The following is a 9,306-nucleotide window of genomic DNA, read 5'->3' on the forward strand; positions in this document are numbered from 1 at the left end:
GGCTAGGGGGTGAACCGGGGGGGGCTTGCATGCAGCGGCATGCCTTTCAACCAGCTGCATGGCTCAGCGGTGCTGCGGGGTGGTGGCGGCTGCATGCAGGCTGTGGGGGCTTTGCGGGCAAGCACTGCCACTGTGGAGCCATGCACTTTGCCCCTGGATTCTAGAGGTAAGTGGGGCTTGGGGGGTGCCCTACCCCCCTGGCCCTGCTCCCCGCTGCAACATGCCACCTGGGGCTGGCAGCACCCCCCACTCCCTCAGCCCCCAACCATCTTCCCCAGCCCTGAGCCAGAGCCCCACTTACCTCCATGCTCCAGGGGCGAAGGGTGAGTCTGAGCCTGAGCCTGCCCTTAGCTGCCTCAGAGGCTCAGGCCCTGCCCTCCCCCATCTCCCTCCCCGTCCGGCCAGGGCCGTGGGTTTCCCGCCCTTTTTGCAATGGCTTTTGCAGGCTGGGGTTGTGCCAGCCTGCAAGAGCTCTTTGCAAAAGTGGAGAATCCGTGGATTTCTCTGCTAAAAAGAGAAATCCGCGTTTTCTCTGACAAAAACAGGGAATCCGTGGTTTTTTCCATTTTTTTGTGGGAAATGGAAAACCCAGATCCCTGCTAATTATACACACACACACACACACACACACACACACACACACACACACACACACACACACTGCAAGGTTATCTTATAATTTATGTTATATAATTTATATCCATGTTTTGGCATAGTGAGCATTAATTTATATGTCATAGCATGTCTAATGTATTTAATCAAGCAAAGTAAGGTCTCAGAGAGTAATTCTGAGTAAATGCAATGAATGAGCAAGATGCTCTGTATAGTGAGTTGCTGGGATAAACAGCAACCGTGTTTGCATGGCATGCAAGACAATGAGAAAGCATAGTCATTTCCTTAAGTGCTTGCATTGGACACCTGTTCATTGCATGGCACCACTATATACGCTATTTGCAGGGAGTGGTGAGGTATGTCCTGCAATAATCCAGGCAGTTTCACTGGACAAGCCAGGAAAGAAATCCGTAACATGGAAATGATTCCCTAGTCAATGTGACATTCACATTCACAAAAAATACTCAGAGGTAGGTGAAGATGTTTAAAGGGCAAGTTTGTTTTGTATTAACAATTTGAAAAATTCAAAGGTAAACAAGCTTATTGCCTGCATGGGTGGGGAAATATTAGGTCATGCACTACTTTGTACAGTTAACTAAATTAAGTATAAGAAGGTTTCACCTTTCTTTGTAACATCTGACTACAAGTACAAAAGACAGGGTACCAGACCAGATGGTCCTGGAAATTCCCATGTCCCTAAACTTTAATGTGGTCATTTGAACAACTGGCTGTAATAAATCTGAATTTTAATTCATCTTAGGGTTCCTCTCTTTTTGATTTTTTTTCTATTTGTTTATATTGTCACCCTTATTTTCATATACATGTCATCACCTGTTTTCTAGGAAGCTTTCACTATTTCTGGCATTTTCTTTTGCTAGCTCTAATGAACAGTGAGACAAAGAAACCATTTAACTTCCTGACAATAACCACCTTCTCTGCCCATAGCCTTCCTGCTGTTCTGTTGTACTTTGCAATAGATCTCACTAAGATTCTTTCTCCTCATCTACTCACAAAATATTTTATTGTGCCTTTTTTAGAACAAAGGTTGGATGCCTATAGTCTCCTGTTTAGTAACCCGGAATTTCCACAATGCATTATGTAAATATCTCAATCCTTGGACCTGTTTTTTTTTTTCTACTACAACAAACAGCATCTAGAGACTTTATGGGAAGGGGGATTTCCTTTGGGCCATTTGGCTACTCGCTTTCACACTTGTTCAGGCCCTGACCCTCTTGGCTAGGGCCTGATTTGCTCTAGCTTCTCCCTTCAGCTCTGGCCTCACTCAGTCTGACCTCAGTTCTCCAGTAGCAGCAACACAGCTGGGAATTAGAGTTTACAGGTGGAAGAAAAAAAGCACAGGCTCAGGGGTAACCCAGTGGCAGCCTATAAGTATATAACGGGTGCTCACCAGGATCTGGGGGAAACACCTGTTCACCAGAGCACCCCAAGGGATGCCAAAATCAAATGGTCACAAACTCCTGCAAGACCATTTTAGGCTGGACATAAGTAAAAACTTCTTCACGGTCCGAGCCCCCAAGGCCTGGAATAGACTCCCTCCAAAGGTGGTGCAAGCACCTACTCTGGACTATTTCAAGAAATGTTTGGATGCTTATCTTGCTGGGATCCTTTGACCCTAGCTGACTCCCTGCCCCTGGGGCAGGGGGCTGGACTCGATCTTCCGTGGTCCCTTCCAGCCCTAATGTGAAATCTAATCTCCAACCTAAATTTCCCCTCCTAGTCCTATCCCCTACAGCCACAGAGAAAAGACTATCTCCCTCTGCTCTGTAATTACCTTTCAGTTATTTAAACACGATTATCAAATTTCCCCTCAGTCTGAAAAGAGAAGACTAAAAAGCCTAGTTCTTTCAGCCTTTCCTCATAAGTCTTGCCTCCCAGGCCCCTTATCAGTTTTGTTGCTCTGCGCTGGAATCTCTCCAATCTTTCTACTTCTTGAAGTGTCCAGCCTAAAACTGGACATGATACTCCAGCTGAGGCCTCCCCATTACTAAATAGAGGAAAAGAATAAATGACTCTTGGTTTGCAAATGCCGCTTCTGTTGATATAACCCAGTATGCTTTTTGTCTTTCTTGTAACAAGAGCACACTGCTGACTCATTCAGCTTGTGCACCACCATAACCCCCAGGTCCTTCTCGGCAGTACTGCAACCTAGACAGTCATTTCCCCATGTGTATTTGGGGTGGAATAATTGTATGCACAAGTGCTGAACTTTGTATTTGTCTTTGCTAAATTGCATCTAATTGACTGCAGACCAGTCTATCCAAGTCTTTTTCAATCCTTGCCCTGCCCTCCAGTGTCTGCAGCTTCACCCAATTTAGTGTGATTAGCAGGTTTGCTAGGTGTGCACTCAATCCCATTATCCAAATCATTATTAAAGTTATTGAACAGTACTGAACCCAGGCTGACCCCTGGGAAACCCCACTTGATTCCTCCTCCCAACTAGCCATTGAACCATTGATGACTACTCACTGAGCTCAGCAATCCAGAAATGTTATGTATTCACCTTGCAGTACTTTTCTCTAGTCTATATTTTCTTAGCTTGTTAATGAGAATGTCATGAGAGACAGTATCAAAAGACTTGCTAAAGTCTGTCACATCCATTGTTCTTTCTCCATCCACAGTGCCTGCCACCTTATCATAGAATGATATCATGTTAGTCATGCCTGACTTGCTCTTGGTGAATCCATGCTGGCTATTCCTGATCACATTCTTCTCTTTTACGTACTGTACAATAGATTCTTTGAGGATCTGCTTCATTATCATTCCAATTATTGAGATCAGGTTGACTGATCTGTAATTCCACTAATCCTCCTTCTTTCTTTCTTCAAGATGGGCACCATATTTGCCCTTTTCCAATCACTGGAGACCTCACCAGACAGACCTCCATGAGTTGTTAAAGAGGATAGCTAATGGCTATGAAATTACTTTAGCCAATTTCTTTAGTACCCTAGTGTGCATCCCATCTGGCCCTGCCAACTTGAAAGCATGTCTCCAGGATGCGTCTGCTTTTAATTGGGTCTTTACCCTTGACTGGAAAGATTGATAAGAACACCACCTGGGCCCCTGTCACATTTACCTATGCATCCAGAGCCATGTAGTCACTCTTGAGCTGCTCAAGGTTGCCACTGGCAGTATCTTTAGTGCCCATGTGGATCACTAGCATACTAGTCAGGATAGTATTCAGAAAGCCATTCTATGACATCTCAGATGCTAGCTTCTGGCAGGCAACAGACCTCAGCCAACAGGTCAACTCAGTAGATGGATGCCAGGAGGCACCCCTTACATCACAAACCCTCCCTACCTGGCTGTTCTTGGTAGGGACATGCAACCCATATAAATGTTTGCCACCTGGGTGATGAGAGCATCTAAGGAGAAAATATTTGAGTTGTTCTAAATTGCCAAGTGGCAAAATGAAGCATGGTAGTGATAAACATTTCACGAGGTCACCCAACATGGGCATGATCATGTCCTGCAACCTGCCCAAAGTGTAGGCAATTCTGGTAGAATATAGGGGGTAAAAAGGGATGATATACAGTTTATATACAGCAGGCCACAGCCCCTGCAAAGCCAGACTAGAACCTGGGTGAAACCTTCAGTGGTCAATGACCATGCCTGGACAGAGCCCACACAAGTCCAGGCAGAGGAAGAGCTGACAATGGCAGACTATTTCTTCCCAGGATGGGGCACAGCATGCTTAGGCTCCTGACTTTTCCCTCCATCAATCAACCCTTTCCCCTGGCCTGACCCTTCACTGACCTCTTCTGCCACACCTTGATGGGATAAACTGATAAGTGTTCAGCTTTACAAAGGGGAAAGGATTCTTGGGCATAGAGTCCTTGTCTGATGATCAGGGTTACCACAGGCCCACCCAAGTTTATTTTAGCTGCACCTTATTAACTCTGGACCCACTATCCAGGACCACAGGCTTCCACTGCAGCAGGACATACCCCGCTTCAAGGCTATCAGCCCTGGGCAGGGCCTTCCCCTCTCTGCCTCAGTCAGTTTTACAGGCAGTCTCTTCTCCTGTAACTTAACCATCTTTTCCCCAGCTGAGCTCACAGTCAATCCCACAGCCTCTTTCCCCTGCTTCTCACATGCGCTAAAGTCTCAGGGTCCCACTTCTTCACCCCTTTTCTGTGGCCTCCTCCACCTCTTAGCCACAGCCTGTTCCACTGGGTTGAGGATCACCTGTCCTGGGCATCAGCTCAACTCAAAACCAAAAGAATACCCTGCTGTGGGCTGGCTTCTGCGGGTGCTCGCCAGCTCCATCCCCACTGCCAACACCAATGGCTTCTGTGGGTGCCCCCCCCACACTCAGGAGGCAGAGTTACCCATGTAGTGGAGGGAGCATAAGGCAGACCACACAATGGGGCTGGGGGAGCAAATGGGTGAGACCACAAGGTCTCCCTCCATTCTCATTAAAAAATTAGGCAATGGTGTCGATGCCTACACAGATGGGTTGCAAACTGGCTGGAGGGCTGCACCCAGAGAGTGGTGGTGGATGGGTCATTTTCGCCTTGGAGGAATGTGGGTGGTGGGGTTCCCTAGGGCTTGGCCCTCGGGCCCGCACTGTTCAATATCTTTATTAGCAACTTGGACAAGGGGGTGAAAAGCACCTTTTTCTAATTTGTGGATGACACTAAGATGTGGGGAGAAGTGGGCACGTGAAAGGAGCGGGACAGGCTGCAACTAGATCTGGACAGGTTATGGGGGTGGGCAGATGAGAATAGGATGGGATTCAATATTGACAAGTGCAGGGCATTGCACCTGGGGAGGAAGAACCAGCAGCATACCTACAAGCTAGAGACTCTCTTCTCATCAGCACAGAGGCAGAAAAGGATCCTGGAGTCATTATTGATTCCAAGATGAACATGGGCCGCCAATGGTGAGGACGCAGTCAGGAAGGCTAACCGCGCCTTGTCATGCATCCATAGATGCATCACAAGCAGGTCCAAGGAGGTGATCCTCCCCCTCTATATGACATTGGTCAGGCCACAGGTGGAGTACTGCGTCCAGTTCTGGGCGCCGCACTTCAGGAGGGATGTGGCCAGCATCGAGAGGGTCCAGAGGAGGGCCACTCGCATGATCAGGGGGCAGAAAGGCAGGCCCTCCAAGGGGAGGCTAAGGGACATGACACGGGTCAGACTCAGGCTACGGGACCTGAACCGGTTCAGCTTCCACAAGAGAAGGCTGAGGGGGGATCTGGTGGCTGTCTATAAACTAGCCAAGGGGGACCAGCAGGCAATGGGAGAGTCCCTGTTCCCCCGATCACTATCGGGAGTAGCAAGGAATAATTGCCGTAAGTTGACTGAGAGTAGATTCAGGCTAGATATCAGGAGGCAGTGCTTCACAGTCAGGGTGGCTAGGATCTGGAACCAACTTCCAAGGGAAGTGGTGCTTGCTCCTACCCTGGGAGGTCTTCAAAAGGAGGCTAAATAATCACCTAGCTGGGGTCATTTGACCCCAGCATTCTTTCCTGCCATGGCAGGGGGTCGGACTTGATGATCTGCTCAAGCCCCTTCTGACCCTACCAACTATGAAGGTAGGCGTGGGGCACAGGGAGGCAGGCACAGGTATGGGGGCGGGGCAGGAGGACAGGTGACATATGGCATGGGGCAGGCAGGGACTCCGAAGACTACAAATTCATTTTTCATTGGCATCTGAGAAGACAGCGGGGCCTTTCTGGTCTTGGTGGGGCACAGCAAATTTCTGTAATAATTTTGCTTCTTTCCTGCATTTTGTATTATTTTACCTGAGACCCTGTTTTAAGAGCCGGTGTAGTGCAGGTAGCAGCAGCACAAATATGTGGTTACTACCAAAGGTAGGAAAATCTTGTGTGTGTGTGTGTGTATGGTCATCTACTCTCTCTCCTTGATCTCTCTGTTGGTACTTCTAAGAGGGATCCGAAAAAATGTTAGTTACAATGATGATTTATGTGATGTGGAAACAACTGATTTCACTGACTGGCTTGAGGAAAACTGTCAAACACCTGTGACTTGCAACACACAATATTATACTGTTACAGTAAATACTTTATGAATATCAGTCTCCATTCCCTTGGGCAGATTCATAACAGTTTAGGAGTTAATTATTGGTCTAATCAGTTGGATTCTTTGGAATGAAATACTGCACAAGCTACTAACATTGGAAGAAAGGATAAAGGTAGGGTTTTCTTTGCAAGTATCATTAGCCAAATGAAGGGGAAGGACTCTGACAGTCCACAGTTGTCAGTTCACGCTCAGAACTTGATCCATGCCAGATCATGTCAGCAGTGATAGGGCCCAGGGATCGACTAGGAGAGACCAAATTAAGAGGAAGATGAGATGGAGAAAAGCATTTTGGAAGAATAGGAATGGGAGAAAGCAGGAAAAGGAGGAAATCTTCAAGAGTATGAAGCACTCTGGGTGTGAAACATCACGGATCTGATTCAGTGACATTTTACATCCCATGTCCACAGGGATAAATGATGGCACAAGTTGCATAGCAATAAAAAAAATCAGGCTATAAATCTTTGGTTTCTGTGTGAAGAAAGAAGTGCTGTAGGCATGGGGGGCATAGACGCAATTAATGTGTTCTCATCTAGTGTCTTCTATTTCATGTCATTTACTGCAAACATGCAAGAGGATGCCATAGAAAAGTGTATGTCGTTACATTGAATTGTAAATGCCAAGAACATAAGATAGCATTATTGATAATGGCCTTGTGCATATGTTTTTTGTTGTTCTTAACACACTAAAAAAAGTCTTCAGTAGGGCAAACTGTATTCTAGACCAGTAGTTCTTGACTTATTTTATTCTTAGGTCACTCCTCCCTTGGAAAATACCAGCTGTTTAGTTTTCACTCATTTTCTAACAATAGAAAAATACTAAGTAGAGCAGTTTGGGTTTTTTGCAAAGAATGTAAAAAATGTTTTTAGCACTCTGGATCCCTATTTGCAATCCCTGGGTTTATCTTGTAAATCAAGTTTGCATACCCAACAGCACTAATATTGTATGGCAGGATCTTTGAAAAGATCTCAAGGCACCCAGGATGAAAATCACTGTTCAAGATAGATAACTTGCATAATGCTTGTATTTGAGTAATTGTGTGAAATTTATACTTTAGGAATTGTGTGCAACTGGAATTACACTCAGGCCTTGTTTTGTCTGCCAAGCAAACATTTCTCAACCGACTGAATTATCACATCAGTGGGAATTTTGTTTTCCCAGTTATTCATGTAATCTGCAATGTGAACTGATGCATATAAAGTACTGAAGTTAAAAGAGGTCGCTTAAGACAAGTGCTCTTCTCTTCTTTCCAGTTACCAACTAAGACGGGATTTGTTCCAGCTACTAAGTACTAAGCGACAGTGCAAAGAAGATGAAGACAAATGGAGACAAGAGACAGCTGCCTTTTTCATCCAGGTCGCTTGGAAGAAACAGCTGAACCATAGCCCTCTGAAATTAGTTCCTTCATGTAAAAAAGAAAAATCTATAAGCAAAAGCAGCTCAACCATAAAAACTAGCAAGCAGTCCATCCTCAAACAAATATATGGTAATTCTATTTTTGTGGCACTTCAGAGTTTGAGAAGTTAAGTGGCCATTTGTTGGTGCTTTTCATAATTCTGGGTATTCTTAAATTTTGGAATCTGCTACAGAGCTAATATCTACTAAGTTACGAAGAGGTGTACACCACTGGAGCTAGAGATACATTTTTGTACGCAGATAAATCCCACACTAGGTTGTTTAGGTGCGGGGGGTAAGGAAGTTTAGTATTTTTATGTTTTAAAAAACTACTTCCATGGTTTAAAAGTGAACTTGTCACAGGTTTAGCATCATTCAGCTATTTTGAGACAAGTGAACTTTGTTGAAACAGCTTGGGTTATTTTCTTGTGCTACTGCAACACTGCACACAGGTATTATGAACCATGCCTCTACAGATGAGTAATTTGAAGAAATGATAGAGAAAGAATGCTTTGCTTGTTAACATGGGAACATCTATGGGAGGGAATGAGGTCTGTGCGTGTTGGGTGTGTGTACTTTAAGAAACAAGCAGATAAATAATTACTGAGCTGGATGTGGTTCACTGTGTATGTTAGCCTAATCAAGCAGTATTGAAAAATTTAAAGATGTGCTTAAATATGAGTTCCTTTTTATGTGGAAACGACACTTACTCAAGTGTTACTTGAAGTTCTGTTTATTAACAAGTTTCTACAGTGCAAATGTTTCATGTGCCTCTTTACCAGTAAGCCCTATAAGAACAGACAGCACTGTATGCAAATGAAATGGCCTGTGTCTTTATGAATGTATAACATTCTGCCTGTATGTGTTTATTAAAGGGTGCTCTCAAGAAGGAAAAATATGCCATCCAGGAAGACTGTCTTCAAAGCATAAACTTGCTGATATACATCTGATCTCGGGTAAGGTAAAGGTCTTTGTGAACCTACTGAGATATATGGAATAGGCCTACATATTATGTATATATGTATTCAATTGCTGTGAATTATTCTTTCTATAGAGAGGTTTCTTCAATTTATATATGTACAAAAATCAAGAAAACTTGCTTAAAATCTTACCTATTTTTAACTGCCACTAAACTGCTAGGGGTCATGCCTTTCCTTATTCCTTTAGGCCTCTCTTGAGTCCTAGTTTACCTTTGATATTAACTTTTTTGGTGTAAAAACTATACTGATCAGAT

At 44.7% G+C, this 9,306-nt stretch overlaps 1 protein-coding gene across 3 annotated transcripts in view; it reads left to right on the forward strand.

Moving 5' to 3' along the window:
* The window catches only part of INVS (inversin), an 87,780-nt gene that overhangs the window by 67,908 nt on the left and 10,566 nt on the right, over window positions 1–9,306 (forward strand). For all 3 annotated transcript variants that reach the window (XM_006031360.3, XM_025213005.1, XM_025213006.1), the window contains exons 8-9: window positions 7,931–8,163; window positions 8,948–9,028. In XM_006031360.3, coding sequence (XP_006031422.2) covers window positions 7,931–8,163; window positions 8,948–9,028 — 314 coding nt within the window. The remainder of the gene's footprint in view (window positions 1–7,930; window positions 8,164–8,947; window positions 9,029–9,306) is intronic.

The sequence above is a fragment of the Alligator sinensis genome, unplaced genomic scaffold, assembly GCF_000455745.1.
Source record: "Alligator sinensis unplaced genomic scaffold, ASM45574v1 scaffold882_1, whole genome shotgun sequence".
In the NCBI taxonomy this organism is placed as follows: Eukaryota; Metazoa; Chordata; order Crocodylia; family Alligatoridae; genus Alligator; species Alligator sinensis.